The sequence below is a fragment of the Kwoniella dendrophila genome, chromosome 1 (assembly GCF_036810415.1).
Source record: "Kwoniella dendrophila CBS 6074 chromosome 1, complete sequence".
NCBI lineage: Eukaryota > Fungi > Basidiomycota > Tremellomycetes > Tremellales > Cryptococcaceae > Kwoniella > Kwoniella dendrophila.
Window position 1 is genome coordinate 534,343 of NC_089476.1, and position 17,753 is coordinate 552,095.

The 17,753-nt window shown below is 39.7% G+C and overlaps 5 protein-coding genes across 5 annotated transcripts; 2 read left to right on the forward strand and 3 right to left on the reverse strand.

Annotated features, from left to right (window-relative positions):
- Positions 1-113: 113 nt before the first annotated feature.
- L201_000205 (uncharacterized protein) lies at positions 114-6,809 on the reverse strand (the record flags this gene model as incomplete). Its single annotated transcript, XM_066216008.1, has 28 exons — positions 114-455; positions 531-556; positions 622-796; positions 854-902; positions 960-1,193; positions 1,273-1,382; positions 1,448-1,474; positions 1,529-1,597; positions 1,661-1,766; positions 1,827-2,393; positions 2,448-2,509; positions 2,576-2,641; positions 2,700-2,799; positions 2,860-2,997; positions 3,053-3,189; positions 3,250-3,714; positions 3,772-3,869; positions 3,940-4,123; positions 4,183-4,242; positions 4,297-4,548; positions 4,602-4,678; positions 4,732-4,924; positions 4,984-5,014; positions 5,068-5,280; positions 5,338-5,563; positions 5,640-6,094; positions 6,190-6,573; positions 6,673-6,809. 28 exons carry the CDS (start codon positions 6,807-6,809, stop codon positions 114-116), a joined length of 4,983 nt encoding a protein of 1,660 aa, XP_066072105.1.
- Positions 6,810-7,195: 386 nt separating this feature from the next.
- On the reverse strand, positions 7,196-10,453 carry L201_000206 (uncharacterized protein; the record flags this gene model as incomplete). The annotated part of the gene is made up of 10 exons (XM_066216009.1): positions 7,196-7,278; positions 7,430-8,429; positions 8,486-8,716; positions 8,773-9,504; positions 9,558-9,615; positions 9,672-9,750; positions 9,800-9,889; positions 9,951-10,109; positions 10,184-10,235; positions 10,301-10,453. 10 exons carry the CDS (start codon positions 10,451-10,453, stop codon positions 7,196-7,198), a joined length of 2,637 nt encoding a protein of 878 aa, XP_066072106.1.
- Positions 10,454-10,922: 469 nt separating this feature from the next.
- Positions 10,923-14,023, forward strand: L201_000207 (uncharacterized protein; the record flags this gene model as incomplete). The annotated part of the gene is made up of 13 exons (XM_066216010.1): positions 10,923-11,004; positions 11,069-11,219; positions 11,280-11,307; positions 11,371-11,647; positions 11,719-11,863; positions 11,918-11,955; positions 12,013-12,176; positions 12,248-12,514; positions 12,577-12,801; positions 12,860-13,031; positions 13,095-13,309; positions 13,369-13,419; positions 13,478-14,023. 13 exons carry the CDS (start codon positions 10,923-10,925, stop codon positions 14,021-14,023), a joined length of 2,361 nt encoding a protein of 786 aa, XP_066072107.1.
- Positions 14,024-14,495: 472 nt separating this feature from the next.
- On the forward strand, positions 14,496-16,563 carry L201_000208 (uncharacterized protein; the record flags this gene model as incomplete). Its single annotated transcript, XM_066216011.1, has 10 exons — positions 14,496-14,502; positions 14,586-14,612; positions 14,719-14,822; positions 14,939-15,036; positions 15,098-15,122; positions 15,222-15,340; positions 15,424-15,523; positions 15,646-16,286; positions 16,364-16,423; positions 16,512-16,563. The coding sequence occupies 10 exons, from the start codon at positions 14,496-14,498 to the stop codon at positions 16,561-16,563; spliced, it is 1,233 nt and encodes a 410-aa protein (XP_066072108.1).
- A 449-nt stretch (positions 16,564-17,012) lies between these two features.
- Positions 17,013-17,486, reverse strand: L201_000209 (uncharacterized protein; the record flags this gene model as incomplete). Its single annotated transcript, XM_066216012.1, has 1 exon — positions 17,013-17,486. The coding sequence occupies one exon, from the start codon at positions 17,484-17,486 to the stop codon at positions 17,013-17,015; it is 474 nt and encodes a 157-aa protein (XP_066072109.1).
- Between the last annotated feature and the right edge of the window lie 267 nt (positions 17,487-17,753).

The window sequence follows — 17,753 nt, forward strand, 5'->3', positions numbered from 1 at the left end:
AGATCTGAGTTACGCGTAATGAGTGGTCTTACAAAGATATACAGTAGATGACATCTTGGATATATCTGATATCTGCATGCATGGGTTTTAACGTATGAAGTGTGTGTGATGTACTACAGCTCATCGTCTAGTCTTCTGGATTCCTCCAACATCTCTTCAATAACTTCAATATCGCTTCCCTCATGTGGATTATTCTCGACATCTTGTATAATCACTTCAATATCTTCTATGTCCTTTCCTTCTCCATCATCGTCCAAGACTTCCACTACGTCAGAACTGGTTGAAGACTCAATACCAGCGTGAGGATCAGAAGCTAGATCATCTACACTAGCAACCAAAGCTCCAACTTCAACACCGTTCTCTTCTTTTTGCAGCTTAGCTGCGAATGAAGCTATTTCTCTATCGTATAAATCCCATTCAGGTATTTGACGCGCTCTAACTAATTTTGGTTCTTTCTGCAAAGGTTGAATGTATTTGTCAGTACATTGGGATGTGATCATAAACAATGTTAGAAGCAGTTAAGGACTTACTGTCAAGGGGTTTTGACATAAATCAACTGTTAAATCAAGTCAGCTTCCTGCACCCATATATTCTGATACAACTGTCAGGTTTATTACTCACTTGTCTTGGCACTGGCTAAACTCTCATCACTACACCATGTTTGACACCATAACCAATCCTGATCTAATGTCCAGATAGGTATAGTATCTTGCATTGAGTTAGGTAAATCCTGATCTAAATTGGCTAACGAATTAGGGTCGGCAGATAAAGCATGGTATTGACCACGAAGACGGTCCTGTGGGATTGATAATATTAGCTATCATACAATGCTGGTATGAATGAGACAGCTTACTCCTGTGGCCAGTTGTCGGAATCGTTTCAAATCAACAACATACAATGCACTGTGAATTTTGGTCAGTCTACCATCCTAAGAGGTTGACGCAAATCGGTCACCTCACCTGATATGGTATGGTCTACCTCTTAGAGCATCTCTCCAATATCCAGTCTTCCAGAATCTAAACCCTTCCATTTCTGTTCTACTATCACCCATTGGAGCATAACCATATACTCTGCCATGTAGATCCACATCAACAAGCTCTTTCATGTCGGTCCGTACGATTTGGTCAGCATCTACAAAGATGACTTTATCCAAATCCATGGGGAAGAGAACATCAAGGAACAGAATTTTGTAGCTATATTTGAAATGGTTGGTACAAGCATCAGTCGACCATCCATGATGAGAAATTCCAGGTGTAGCAAACTTATACTGACGCCCAGATTATACGTTGTTTTTCGGTCTGAGCTCTTAGCCAATGGGGCCATTTGTAGGTGACAAACTCATATTGGAACCCATATTCCTCTGCTAATTTGGGTACAAATTCCTATGTTAATAGGTCTGGTCAGCCTTCATCTGCATCCAGGAATCTAGGGCTCATTGTGAACGTACAATGAATGTCGGAGAAAGGAAGTTTTCCTATAATATCAAAATGTCAGCTAGAATTGAATACAGTAAATGAGTAATACTCACAATGAACCAAAATTTGACTGTACTATCTGTATGTTTCATTACACTTAGAATCATGATAGAAGCAAATCTCTATTATTACGGAGAATTTGCATCAGCTTGATCAAACAGAGGATCCTGAACAGCTGATTTTACCTCATATAACAATCCAGAAGCGACTGTGAAGATATTGATATCCGCATGTCTACTTTTAGGTTTTACCGATAACACTTCAGTTGAAAGTCCTACCATAGATTTCATCCTATATCAAATCGATAAAATCAGCTAGGGCGAGCTTTTGTGAAGAAGAAAAAGAGCTTACTTTGAGAAGACAGCTCCGGCAAAAGATTCAGGTTCCTTTAATCGACTTTCTTCTAAAACATCTGCTCTTTCCATACCTTTTTGTCTAATAAATCTAGGTAAGATAGTATTACCTTCGAAGCTATCTAATATCACTCCTGAGCCTGTAACATTTACACTTGCACTGTCCCATCCTTCTTTTCCAACACTATCTAACTCATAAACTTCTCTTCCTCTGCCAGGTCGGATAGATAGATCGTATACTCCAGGTGTAACTTTGAATTGGAAGTATCCTAAATTAGCCATAACTTGTGTATCTGACGCTACTTCAAATCCGTTGCTTGTCAATTGCAATTGTAGCCCCCTTGGTGGAGCATTTGTTGCTTCTCTAGCATGGCCTTCGATCAAAAGCTGTTTAAGTGTGAATGAAACGTGTACAGGAGAATGAACATTCGATAATACAAGGTTATCAAGATCATATGGTGATGTTTTAGGCGATACAATCCAGGAAGGTGGAGCATCTAGTCCTAGAGTGTAGATAGGTGTAGAAGGAAGTTTATCGAATGTTACACCAGGAGCAATGACATTACTATATTGCATAAATTCATTAGTGATCCGCAATCTGGGACACGGCTTGACTTACCCATCAACGTCGAAACTGAGTTTGGAAGGGATAGAAGACCGATAGAACCTTTTCAATTTGACCTAGAACCGACGTGTATCAGCTTATCTGGGTTTTAATCTGAAAGCTTGATCTCGGAAACCCCTTACCTCATTCATGTAAGGCTGAGGTTCAAGATATACTGTTACAGCTACATTTTCCATCTCAGAGAGAGTCTACAAAATTTATCAGCTTGAATTTACGGGATCTGCGAGTGTCTTGTGCGATGCGTACCTGTAGGAGAGTTGACCATTTTTGTGCATTTTCAGAAATGGGATCAACTATAACAGCGACATCCAAAATAGCCTTTTCAGGATCCCCTAGAGTAAATGAGCTGAATGTAGATTTAGTTAGCTATCTCACTGGGCGCTCGTAGATCGTTCAGCAAACTCACAGAGTACCATCATCTAGCTTCTTGTATGACCTTGATCTGGAAGATTGCATGGGTACGAATATACCTTCAGCAGAACTTGGTGCATAGGCTGACGCAACAACAGAGGAGGACATGGAGATGATATTGGCCAAAGTGGATCTGGCAAAGAGTATCAGTATATATAACAGTGATTGTAAGTCTACAGATAACATACCTATCGAAAACGGAAATATCTTCATACATAGTTTGAACTAGATCTATAACCGGTTTTGTTCGCTTTCTATATTCGAATAGTTCGATAGCGTCGAAATCCTCAGCGATGAAGGTTTGAGGTGTCAGAGGTCCTACAAGCTATTCAAATTTACCTCTTAGCTGATACAACAGATACCATTTTCACGTGAATCAACTTACTCTTCCGTTGACCAATAAATGAGGTTTACCATCTCTCAAACCTAATTTCTGTGCGATATCACTACCAACTTTCCAAAATTCTGTAGCAGCCGCAACATCGATCTCAGAACCTTGATGTAAAGTAGCTTTGAACAGTGGATGACCTTCCATATACCGTTGCGTTTGCTCCTCGTTTAGTCTGACTGTCACACAATATTCACCATTTTCATTTGTACTCTCCGCGAAGTCTTGCTCGGATTTAGCCTCATCTTCGGCATTCTCGATTTTTGCAAGACGATCTTCGTTATCATTACTCATGTCTAGAGATTTCAACAGATCCAACAATTCCTCTGATTTGGCTTTGGACAAAAGCGATGAAGCGTGTAGTTGATACAATAATGTAGAAAGTCTATATTTTGATCTTGGTATGGTCGGGTCATCGATAGGGATATGAACGAAGCCTAGTCTGCTTCCACCGTCGGGAGTCTGCAATCTCTTGGTCAGCTGCATACATAACACATAGTATGGCTGGCGTAGACTTACTTCTAAATGTTTTAGAGCATCTTGTACTACCTTTCGCCCATCTTCAGTATCTAAATCGCCTACTACCCATATAGTGACTGGGGTGACACCTTCTCCTCCTGCGGTGAATAACATGGTTGATTAGTCAAGATTTCGGTAGTACGGCTCACGGAATGCAAGTTCACTTACCAGGATAGACGAAATCAGTCGACAGTCTTTTTGTGATATCGCCTTCGAAAAGGTCAATCAGGTTGAAGACTTTTAATTTACCCTCTCCTTGACCGGGGTTGATAAGCTTGTTCCGCCTTTTACTGGTAGAAGGCAGATCATAAAAGAAATTGGAGACATCTTCAGGTGGTTCACCTGTCATTAACTGTATATCAAACATGTAAGTTATGACCCGGTCTGAGTAACACGCTCACATCAACTGACCTGCTCTTGTAAGACAGCGAGCTGCGTTGCCATTTCAGCTTGTACGGTAGCTGTCCAATGCTACAAAGATATATATCAGCTAGAGTTCATTTGAGGGAAAACTATATAGCTTACTCCACCCATGATAGTATGTTTTCCATTGATGAAAAGATGACCTTGACTTGATTCTTCTTTAGTGGCCATAAGTCTTGTCATATAAGCAGCCGTTCTTTCGAGATGAGGGTCGTATAATTCTGTAGAAAGAACCTCTTCAAATGGTAAAGCTGCCTTGACTGAACTTAATGATAACATGTTGTACGATTTCTTCAATGTATCAAGTGTTATCACACCTGGTGTGGTGGGAGTATGTGGTGTAGAGGAAATAAGCTGGAGAGAATATCAATATAGATCTCGTTTGTGAAAATCAAATAAGGCCTTACGTCTGCGAATAATTCACTAGTAGATCCTCGACCAAATGTCTTAACGACATAGTGAAACACCTTGGCCATCTGTGCAGCTACAACAACGTCTGAGTTAGGAGATGATGTTTTTTACTTTGATAAGACTCACATATATCCTCCTTCCCAGGTTCGAACATAGGTACAATACCAAATCTGATAGGCAATCCACGTTGTATCATAGGAGTGACCGCGTTGGCAATGATATCAAGTGAAGATACTTGTGCAAGGTCAAGAACGAAGATCAAGTTCCAAGTGTTTTTCCGGACGGTATGAAATTGACCAGGATATACCTGTCTCAAATACTAAATGAAGGGCATCAGTACATCAAGTTGACCTTTCCATACAAATCGAGTTCACTTACTCCTCCCAAGCTAGCAGGCCAGTTCTTATATCTAAAACCCCACGTCAGCTACAAGAGATTGCGATTCACAATCAGTTAGCTTACCTCTTATCCTTTTCGATATTGTTCCAATACACCACAACATCACCACCTTCTATCCTGTCACTAGCATCTACCACACCTTCTCCTGGCGCATCTTCAATTTGAGCCTCACCAATTAATGGGTCAGATATTAAATCAATAGCTTGTTTTGGTGTGAGACCCAGAGAAGTGAGAGAAATGACGTGTTTTCGTTCAGATCTAATAGCTCGAAGGAGACTATATTACAGTAGAGTCAGCTATATTTACATGTATCTGCATAAAAATCCTGCGCACCCGTACGCATCCGAGCCTTCATTCCAAGCCTTTCCATTGATATATATAGCTTGAGCGGTTCTGTCCCTTTGTAACAGATTTCCAATTTGTTGTCGTATATCATCGGAGACTTGAACTTGTCTAGCTAAAGCAGCAGAATATTTTGGGAAATCCTGTGATAGTTCTTTTAAAGCTTCTAAGGGATTTTGGGAGGATTTTATCAATGTCGCAGATTTTAATCCGAGATCTATAGTAAGCACATGATCAGCTTTCCGCGTGACTCGAATATTACAAGATTATAGGGCTTGAGCATATATACGAACCTCTAATTTCTTCAGTTGTGAGAGGTACGGATAAATCATTCCATGGGTTTTCACCTAATATATCATCAAATATACCAGCTTCGCTGTTGTGTGTACCGTTGCTCTGGCTTTGGGGGGTTGCAGGAGAAGTCGAAGAACCAGTCGCTCTATCGTCAACTACTAGGTAGTCCGTTTTCTTTAATGCCATTTCGCCTCCCCAACCACTCAAAGGTGTTTTCTTCCTAACATTACTTTCGCCAAGGTCTGATTCTTCATCTTCTTTTTCGGTAAAGGAAGCAGGTAGATACCGTATAATGTAATTGAAATTTGGGTATTGTAATTCATGATGTGATAAATAGTTCAGTAACGAAGCTGCATTTTCGGAATTTGGAGAGTAATATAGGGTCGCGGATGACGATGATGGTGATGAAGGTGAAGAGATATGATCGAATGGTAATATTTCAGGTTGAACATTTCTGTTAGATGTGAGAAAGCAAAATCAAATCAGTATCTATATGGTAAGTTCGAATCCACATCAAACGGGAGTGATTAGATATCAGAGAGAACTTACGATTGATGTAAACCTTGTTCAATAGATAGTTCGATATCTTTTTTCAAATCATCTACGAAACAAAAACCTTTATTTTTATATTCTACCCAACCTCCTAAAGATTTACATTTATCTACACCTAATTTAGATTCTTTTGGTTTAATTGTATTTTCATACCAAGAATATTGTGATTGAATTTTTGGTACACTTGTATGTAAAGATAAAGCTAAACTAAAACTTGATAAATCTGAGTTGGATAATGATGGTAATAAATTATGTGAAGATATTAAATCTAAAATGGAATTATATAATCTTTCTTCATTCTCATAATCTTCATTAGATAAACTTGAGATCAATTTGATTAATGGGAAATATGATTTAGGTGATTCTTCATATACTGTTTCACTGTCATAGCGATGGTATGATAATTAGCTTTATCCTATATTTCAGCTCGACATAGACGTTATCAACGCAAACAAACAAATGCATGGTATATGAACTTACAGAATCTCCAATAACAGAGGTGGTGCAGGCCAACTAGTCTCCAAGGATATACTTACAGGAGGAGAATTCGCCTTTACCAGACTCACTCCGGTCAGTAAGTACCCTAGTATAGGTACCAAGGCGAATGTTGACCTCATCTTCGCTCAGCTTGGTTTTCTGTAGGACCAGCTCAATCCAAGATACCTACAATCTTTCAAGGAATGTTGTCTTGTGTAGCTGCATGCTCATCTGTCCTTCAAGTAACTTTTCGGTTAATCAATATCAGCAGTGACGCTATAAGCTGGACGCGTCCTCAGGCCGATGAGCTGTCATCGCAGCGGTGAACGCCGTTCTGGTCGAACAATATTAAATAGCAGTGAGAGATCTAGGAGGACCTCATATATCGTGTACTAGCATTACTATCAAACAATATCATATTTATATATACAACAAGATGATCCGATCATGACTACGAGAACGTGCGATCTATATATACAAGGTGATTGCGGAGTTCGCTGGTTGGAAGAAGAAACCAGGAAGTAACTCAGTCATCGTGGTCTTTCGCCAAAGCTTCTTGCGCTTCTTGCTCCGTTATTTTGGCTACATTTTGACCTTCCGCTTCGAACCCTATGAAATCGTGAGGATTGTGAATCAGCTTCAGCGCCGCATCAGACACCTCACTCATATTAGCCGCATCTGCACCATTTTGTTCATCCCCGCGTTCTATTCTTACATTTTCTCTCCTTGACAGCTACAAACAAGAATGGCTGAAACTTACTTTTCCAGAAATCCTTGTGTTTACCAGCCTTAACTTTCTTTTCTAGATCGTCTATGATATCATTGTAAGTTTCAACTTCCTCGAAAGTCAAAGCAATTTCTCTCATCTCTTTCAAACATTCTAATGCTAATGGATAATTCTGATATGAGAAACTACTTCGAATATTTTCTTCTATAACTAAACCTAAATCTTTTATTGCTTTACGGAAAATATCACCTTCACCTTCAACTAATCTTCTAAAATCTTCTAAAGGATTTTCGTTGGATATCAATCTACCTGATTTGGGTTTCGCTTTGGTTTTTGTTTCGATTTTTAAAGGTTCTATATCTTCATCATCAGATTCAATAAATCTAGGTTTATCACTACCTTTGATAGGAGAGGGTCTCTCTATTTTAGGTTTCACACTTTGAGAATTCGTTGTAGAATCACCTTTAATTTGGCTCGAAGTAGTAGCGTTTTCATCAAAAAGTTCGTCAATATCGATGTACCCTTCATCTTCCCTTAATCCTTCTTTTTGTACCTTCTTTCTAGTTCGAGGAGGTACTTTCTTGATATCTAATGCTTCTTTGAGCTTGTTAGTCAGATCTTCTACTTGCTCTCCTATTTCTGCGGGAGTATCGAAATACTTTGTTAATTCTGGATGAGGCGGACCAAGTGGTTTGGCATCCAGGTCGGCAGTGAGTGAAGCGTGAAAGATAGCTTCCTTAATTCGATGAATAACTGGATTATACGATTTCTGAGGATCAAACCATCTAGGAGATTCGTCTTCCTCTTCAGCTTCAGACATATCTTCGTCATTAGCCTCCGTGTCGTCTTTAGCTCTTTTCGCTTGTTCCTTAGCATATAAGTCTAAGTCCATGGATTCTACTAATTCGTCCATGAGTTCACATTGTTCATCCGTAGGCAGTAAAGGGTGCTCTTTGACTACCTTTCCAGTAGCTGTTTTGTATGTGGTCAGTGAGGGGAACCAGAAGTTATGCTCGTCTTCGGCAAAGGGAAGCTACATAGGAATACTAAAATCAGCTAATTCATGTTGAGAACATGTCTAAAGCTCACCTTAACCCAGTACATGTAATCTAACCTTTTCCCTTCACCCGGAAAGTCCATAGCAGGGACACAGAGGCCGATCACAGGCTCAGCTTGATCTTTCAGCACCCATCTAACCACTGCACACATCCCTCTTAACTCCATACCTTCCACCAGAGCAGAGAATTGTATTTGAGCTTTAGGTGAGGTCAAATCTGGCCATACAAAACGTACTTCACCCATGAGTAGATGTCGTTTGATCTGAGGACCGCTGGGTAAGCTGATGTCCAGCTTTAGTCAAGGAAAAGCTAGCTTACAGCATCCTTGGGGAAGAAACCCAGAATTTCTACTCCTTTTGTTGTATCCATTGGTTCAAACGTATCAGCTTCCATTGGCACCCACGTTGATCCAAATCTCCATGCTTTGACTAAGTCTTCTTTCTCCACAAATTCTTCTTCAGCTTCATCATCTTCGTTTTGAGTGGCTTGCTGAGTAGCGTTAAATTGGTCTAGATAGTCGCCTTGCAAGCCTTGAGATCCGAGTTGACTAGCCATTTGACTTGCTGAAGGTGCATTTTCGACCTTTTTCACGACATATGTACTATGATGTTTGACATCGGCAGAAATCATAGAAGCGAAATCTTCAGGTTTTGGAACTTCTCCACCTTGAGACTGAGATTGGTGAATTATACTTGACATAAGTTGGTTTGAACTTTGCCGCTGATTTCCTAGAGATGGTCGGACAGGTGCTTGTAGATCCATAGCAGGTTTCCAAGCTTTAGATAATGTCGGCGGTCGAGCTTTCATAGTTGCCTTGGAATATTTAATGGGTATAGTAATTGCTTGTTCAGCATCCACCTCAGGCGATCCAACATGTAAATCAATCCCCGATACAGTACCATTGACTACAGATGCTTTGGGCAATCTCGATTCTAACAAGGCATCATCGAATAATTCTAATGTAGGTAACATTTCTTCTGAATTGGTAGTCTTTGCGATTCGCTCGTGGAGCAATGACACGAACGTTCGCCAGAATTTTTCAGATAGCCGCTAGAATGCAGATAAGCCTCTGTTTGCTTAGCAAGAGCCATGCCTAAGCTCACCTTGTTTCTTGTCTTCGTCTTGTCTACTGCTTCATCCAGTGGTTGAAAATCTATCCCTCTGTGTTTTGCAGAATCAGCTCAGCTTACGGTATGTTTATGGGCAGATTCGCTCACATTACCGACAATCTGACACCTAAATCATCGAATCTGTCCATTGCTTCTTCATATTCGTCTTGCTTGAAAGCGCTTTCCCCTAGTCCATGAGTCAGTGGTTGGTGTATACTGCGAATAGAACAGCTTACCATCTGTGATCAGAACAACTTCTAATGCCCAACTCTTTGTATGTTTATGGGTATGTATCATATCCAGAGCTACCATAAGTGTAGATACCGCTATTGACAATGTAAGCCTTAGTGAGTAACCAATGAACTAAGGTGTTTTGGCATAACTTACGATTTCCTTCGTATTTTCCTATATCTAGATTCATAATTACTTCTACAGTCTTTGGTTTTGCGGTTTGTATAGCTACATCACAAGAGACATTCGCGTATGGTGGGTCTTCTTCATCTGGATTCTGTTCCACATAGGCGCGATTGGCTTGATTATTCGTTTCTATAGAGCATGATTTCATCAGCGTTGTTTGACCTGTCGGGTAGCTGCACCATATCTGTTGATATGTTACTTACTGCCTCCATAGCTCAGTATACCGACAGCCTCAGTCTTTCTACCACTGGATATCTGTTATAAGTGAGTTGATGAGCTAGATTGCACATCACTGGCCAAGTACGGCTTTTGTAGCTCACTTTAGGCTCACATTTCCGTGCGACAAACTCTTTCACCAGATCCAATTTCGGTACTTTACTTTCAGTTGCTGGATCTGCCTTGTTCTCGTTCATAGGAGGTGAAACATCTATGGCATAGACGACGAGCGTATAGCCCGCTCTGTCCGAAGGCATGTTGGTATCCTAAGGAGCTTTCCTCGATTCTTGGGACAGGAATACGGTCGAATAATGTTCAAATTCCAAACTAAGGTTGAGTGAACCATCCTGATGTATATTTAGCAGCAGTGTTCTACCGGTAATCTTAAAGTCACAAGTTGTAATGTTTGGATCTGATATCTCAGGCCGGTTGACGTAACTTACCACGGAGACTCGCTATTCTCCGCCGGGATGCCAAGACACTGGCCACGTGTTTAAGGCATGTTAAGGTTGGGTGCATAGCTATAAATATGACGTGTGTACAGCTCAACAGAATATGAGAGAAACAATCAAGTTGAATGAAGCGGTGCTCTGTGCGATAAGTCAATTCTCCTTCATCAAATACATAATATCTATATCATACCATCATTTTGATACAAAACTCTCTTAAAGAATCTTGTTAATCTATACATATATACATATACTCAACACAAAAAAAGACTTCAACATGTCCCGAGCGACCTTGCTCTTGCTAGTGGTAGCGTTAGTAGCGTTATCTTTTACTCCAGGAGTAGCAGCCTTTGGTGCTGGTAAGTCTGCTGACAACTCTTCTTTTCGGCGGAATAAGTAGCTGAAAATCCAGATTCTTTATAGGTAATATTCCAGGATATTCTTACCTTGAAGAAAAAGCCTTCAGACACGGTGATATAGAAGATGTTATAGGAAATTTAATGAAAGCTGCTGGAGGCGGTTTCTTATCTAGAGGAACTAAATTTACACCTCTCGATGTCAAAAGAGTCTACTTGTAAGCTGTTAATTCGTTCTCGAAAGATACAGTTCGATTAAGCTGACATCAAGCGTATAGCGGTAACTGGTTACGTGATTATTCTCAGGTTAGCTAGCTTATGGTAGTTCCAGCCCTTGAAAGTGTAGCTGATTTAGTTATTATGCATCAGGCTGTAGATGTCGGTGCTCTGAAGAAAACCAACTTGCAAACTATTCTTAACGTCGTCATGGTTCTTGGTTTCCTAGGTCTTGGATATGCTACAGGAGAGTTCGAAGTTACAAAAGAAAGATTAGGATGTTACCTCCCAACAGAACATATCGATAATCCGAAAGGTTATGCTGATGGTGAAGATGCAAGACAATACGACGATAGATTAAGAGGTCCAGTTGATCCTAGAGAGCTGGAAATCGATCCTCATACTGGTATGAAAAACTATATCGCTAATGGTGGGTTTTATCCTCGTATCTACGTTCGATCCAATAACTGGCTGGTGACTGACATCATGCAATTTTTGCAGAGAACGGTGGTTGGGCTACATCTAAAGCACTAGTCAGACAAAGACTACAAGAGGTCATTCATTACGGTCGATTATTCAGATCAAATGATAACAAAGCAGATTCATACCAAGCTTTCCAATTACTTGGAAGAGCTCTTCATACTCTGTAGGCTACTTCTTGATTACACGTAGTCCGAGATAGCTGACCTTTGCGATTTAGGGAGGATTTCACCGCTCATTCAAACTGGTGTGAACTTGGTGAGTCATTCAACTTCGGAGTGAGCATAGGGGAGCTGATTTTCAACCCTTGTATAGCTCTTATTTCTATGGGCTATCACAACGTGTTTCCCCATGTCGGTCGAAACACACAAATTCAAGCACCTAATGGCAAGAGTGTATTTCCTCTTGTAACTGGTACTTTTGGTGGTGCTGATTTCATTCACTCCGTCATGGGTGAAGCCACCGACCATTTGAGTCAAGTAAGTGGTAATCGCTTGTATACCCTATTATTGATAGTTAAACAGCTGATTTTGGTTGCTCCTTCCATCAGCAATCAGTATCTGATTTAACCAAACAAATGACTAATGCTAGATCAATCTCAGAAGGTCAATCTAGTTCCGCTGATACTCTTCGACAACTGTTCTTCTCGCTTCCTGGAGGCGAAGGAAATGATATGTCAAGAGATCTGGATGGAATCCAGAACATGCGTGCTGGACAACCTGGTGGAGTCGATCCTTCCAATATGTCCCCGCAAGAATTGCACGACACACTTTGGAAAATTTTGAGTTTTAGAGACTCAGTTATGAAACGAGTTGAAGTGAGTTCGTCAGCGTAAGATGCATCACCATCGTTAACTAGCTGACTTGGCGATTGACACAGAACACCATTGATCGAATCCCTGGTCTTTCGGGTCTTGTCGAGAAGATCTCAAACTCCGTATCCGTCTTCATCATTACCACTCTTGAACCTTTCGTCAAACCTCTCGTTGGAACCGCAACTACAGCTCTAGGTCAAACTTCCCAAGCCGTCATTGATTCTCACGATCAATATGAAGTTTGGAATGACCCATATGCTTCTGATCCTACTCATTCTTTCTTGTCCAAGGTAAGTTAACTGATTATATGATCTCAATACCATCTAGCTGACTTATATGGATTGATAGGATCACTTCGGTCTCATTCTCAATCAACCAGCCGGAGAAATTGCTCAAATCATTGTCGAATACGCCGTCAAATTAGTCGTTCAAGCTTGGGACAACAACAGTATGCCAGTCGAACAAGCTATAGAACCAATCTTAGAAGCTTTATTCCACCCTGACTTCCACAATCCACACTGTATGTTGAAAGTCTTCCCGCGCTGTCCTATAGCTTAAAGCTAATCTACCCCGTTCTTTGCAGCTGAGATTCAGAAGCGAATGTTGGACAAAATGAGAAATTGGATTGATACCGTTCACCAAAAACAAGAAATTCTGAACCGATTAACAGCCGATAAAGTCAAATCTGGTGGAAATAGACGTATCGGAGATACATCACAGTCTACTGGTCACGTCCATAACCAAATGTTACCTGAAGGTGGTCTTCAACAGGTAGTTGCTTCCCACAACATGCATGTGGTAAGTTCTTCACTCAAACTGTAATACCGGAGGGAAGCTGACATGTCGACTTGTCGTAGCCCGGTGCTCAAGTCTTGAATGCTGGCCAAGATTTAATGTCAGGTAAAATGGTGGGTGATAACGGATTCTTGGACCCAGATTGACACACAAGCTGACTATCGTCATCAGCCATGGCAACAAGGGTTCGGTTCAGGTGGTCCAAATGCCTGGAGAGGCATGGATCCAAACGCACCAGATAGCGGAAATCAAGGTGGGCACGCATCAAGCTTTTATAACGATAACAACAATCAACATGGATCTGGACAATCTTACCAACCACAGCATCAACAACCATCGTATGGTAATCAAGGTGGACATGCTGATTCATTCTTTGGTGGAGGAGGTGGTGATCAATCTTCAGGTTACGGTGGTAATAATGGTGGATACAATGCTCCTCCACCTCAACAATACAATCCTCCTTCATACCATCACTCTGCTCCTCCTCAAGATTTCTATAACAACAGTGGTGGTGGTGATGAATACCCTGGGCAAAGGTTCCATGGTCAAGGTCATCATGGTGGACCCCCTCCTGGCCAATACGGTGGACCTCCTCCTGGTCAATATGGTGGCCAACCTACTTATGGCGAACAAATGGCTCAAGGTCACCATCATCAACAACAAGGTCAATGGGGTAATCAAGGTCAATACGGTGGACCACCAGGTGGTTGGCAATAAGCCTCAGAATTGGATTGGTTCAATCGGAGCTGAAAGGGGGACGAGATTGATGATCATGACGGAATCATAGACATAACGAGGCGTTTGTAGTAATTTATAGCAGTATTTCAGAAATGGTATTTCTTGATGAAAATAGACGAGAAGCGAAAATATGGAGATTTATGCATCCGATCCAAATCAAAACATGTATACCGTCAACATGTATGTCTGTTAATGTACACTTGGTTGCCTGATTCATGATTTCACTCGCTGCCATAAAACCCTTTGTCATTGTTGAAAGTACTATCACTGCCTGTGAATACCGGAACCTGTGTTGCCGAAGGGTCGGTTACTGTTAACTTTATCGGTCGACCACCTTCTAACTTTCTGTGGTATTTTTCGCGACTTATATTATCGTTTACAATTTTACTCGTTCTTATTCATTTTGAAAGGTAGTATAAGCCGGTGGAACAGAACGTGTTACAAGCAGACGATGTCGGGTGAGTGGAGTCTCGAGCAAATCTTCGAGTATAAACAAATCGAATAAGCTAATTCGATAATACCTGAAATCGAAATGATCTAGGATTTCAAAATGCTGCTGTGACAAAAGGTATGTAACACTTCAAGACTATCCGAGTACCAATGCTTTGCTCCTCTCTCAAAGAGAAGCCCATATGCTGACAAATGTTATTTTGCATTTGCACTGTGCACTTTAGGGATAATGATCTTACTAGCATTAACATCATTATCAGCTTCTCTACTTGATATAAAACCGTATTTACATTTACAATTAGTACCACATATAACTAAATATCGTCAAGTGAGTTAACCATCTCTTTTCATCGTTCATCTTCTTCGATTCAAATCCAGGTCGATACAATGATCAAGACATTTGGAGGATCTAAGTTGATGATTCGTTATGATTATATTTGCTAGTTTTGGAGAATAGCGATTCATCCTCTAGCATTTGCAAATTCGACTGAACTATTAATGGGTGAGATATTACTATATAATGTAGGAGTTGGAATCGAAAGGTAAATCATCAAGGTGGAACATTCTATCGAAATTAAAGCTGATATGACCCAAATTCAACAGAGCTTTTGGAAGTAGGAAATACGCTGTGAGTATATTATCTTCATATCGTTTCTCTTGGAATTACCATACTCCCATTCCCCTAATCATGCTAACCTTACATGAACGATTGGGATGTATGTTATAGTCATTTATACTAGTATCATCATTGCTTTCGACATTCTTAGCATCAACCGCAATCGTGCTAGGTTATACGTTTGGATTAAATTCGATACCTTCAGGACCATATGGAATAATATTTAGTTTGTGAGTTGTCATTATCTCGATTTTTTTTTCCTTCTTTCAACTGTATTTTATTCGACTGAACCTCGATATATATATGAACTCAGATTATGGCAACAGTATCGTATCTTTCCTTCATTATATCATTTTAAAGTTTTAGGTATAGAGTTTTCAAGTAAAGCATTTAACTGGATTTTAGCTTCTCAAGTGAGTTACTGAATACATCCACTTTTCAAACACATAATCATCCTTCGGATTATCAGTTGTTTCGTTTCATTCATGCGATATCTACTAATCATGCTCACACATGGAACTTTTTCCCATTTTAGTTAATAATCTCAAATCCACCTTCATCGATTTTAATCTCATTAATTGGATTATTAGTTGGATATATATATAGAACAGATACATTATTACCTTTACCTTCATTATCAATTTCAAGAAGAAGATTATTAGTTAAAAAATCATTAAAATCATATAGAATTCCAATATCTATATATCAATTATTATCAAGATTATTTAAACCTTTATTTGGTGATAGTTTACCACCAAGAAGATCACAAAGAGTTTTACCTGGTCAAATTAGTCAAAATCAACAACAATTACAACGAGAATTGAATACCATATTGAGATCTGCAACAGCAGCAGCAGCAGCTTCCACTACGGCAACTACTACAGCAACTTCATTAAATCCTCAACCGAATACTGGTAGTCAGAATTCATCGGCAAGATCAACTTTTAGAAATTTATTAGCAAGTAGATTAAATGCTACCAATGCTTCAAACTCGAATAATTCGGACACAGTTACTGGTAACACAGATGGAAGATCAGATCTAAATTCACGATCTGAAGATCAAGATCAAGATCGAAATAATGAACCTGGTAGTGCAACTGCTGCAATGGGTGAATGGATGAATGAAATGACTGGTAGAGGTGGTACTAGAGTAGCGAGTGAAGAAGAAATATCTACGTGAGTGAATGTATGACTGAAGTCGGAACTCAGATTGGTATATATGACTGAAACTACTATTTTTACCTCTCCATCAGCTTGTCAAATATGTTCCCTAATTTAAGTAGAGAAGTGATAGTTCGAGCACTTCAGACAAAGTGAGTGTTCTGAATCTAATGCAAATCATTTCTTTTACAAAGTCACGTTTCGCGAATTGGAGCTGATCTGTAAACATTGTTCATTTAGCAATTTTAATACAGCTCAAGCTGTAGAAGCTTTGTTACAAGAAAGTGGATAAGGGAAGAGGTTTATAGTGAAAGTGTCATGGTTTGATTATTCATCCTGTATATATGTATTTGGGATTTGTGCAAACAGTTTACCTGTGTTTATACTAAAATGCTGGGTATGTTTTGCTTGTATGTGTCACGTTGTTCGCTGAAGTGATATGAGAAAGAAAAAATAAAGGCTGAGGGATGATCTGATCTATATCATGAAGACTTGACTTCTTGATCCGTGTTTACTAAACCTAAACTGCAATTTTCCAAGTACTCCAATGCAAAATCTGTAATTCTGACGATTATCTTTGGTTTAAGAATCCAATCCTTGTTTTGAACTTAGTTACACCAAATACCCCCAAAATAAACAACGTTCTCTTTGCTTTTGTATAACTTATTCAACCTTTCTAATCATTGTAGGATCATAGTTATCTGATCTCGGAAAACCTATTACATTCAATTTGCCTGTCTACTATTTCTGATCTTGATTTTGATCTTTTACAATATCATTTTCAACCCCACCTAAGGTTTCTAATAATTTATCTAATTTACCTTCTAAATCATTTGCAACATCATCAGCAACCTCAAACTGTTTCATTATTTTTTCAATTTCATCTTCATTCATATTTTCAATATCATCTTCTGATAAACTCATTAACATTGATAATTGTTGTGAGGTCGTTTGATTTATACCTAAATTCATATTTTCAAGTTCAGGTAATTGAGGACTAGATGTTTTTGTAGATTGAGGTTGATTTGCTTGGACGGAATTATTGCTATTTGGATTTCTATTACCTTCCCTATTGCTCATTGATTGTTTGGGTTCTTGCTTTGTCTTATCTGATGTCACTTTCGTATCACCATTGATATCAGGCGATTGGGTGGAGTGGTCGTTGGTTCCGGACATAGCTTGAGCTACTAATTCTAGATCTGATAGTTGGTTCATTGCAGAAGAATGGTTGAACGATAGATATTTGCGATGTAGATATCCAGCTTAGATTCAGAAAAGATTGAGGGATTTAGAGCGACGCAGTAAGATCGAGTGTATGAAGAGCGAAGAAAGAAGGATGAATTGCCTCAGCAAGGAGTAACTCTCAAGCGTTTAAATTGCTTAACCGGTAATGACGCCCGGATAAGATGGCGATTATTGTGCTTTAATTTAATCTTGCTCTCACTACGCTTCACTTTTGCCATATCAATGCATAAAGCCAAA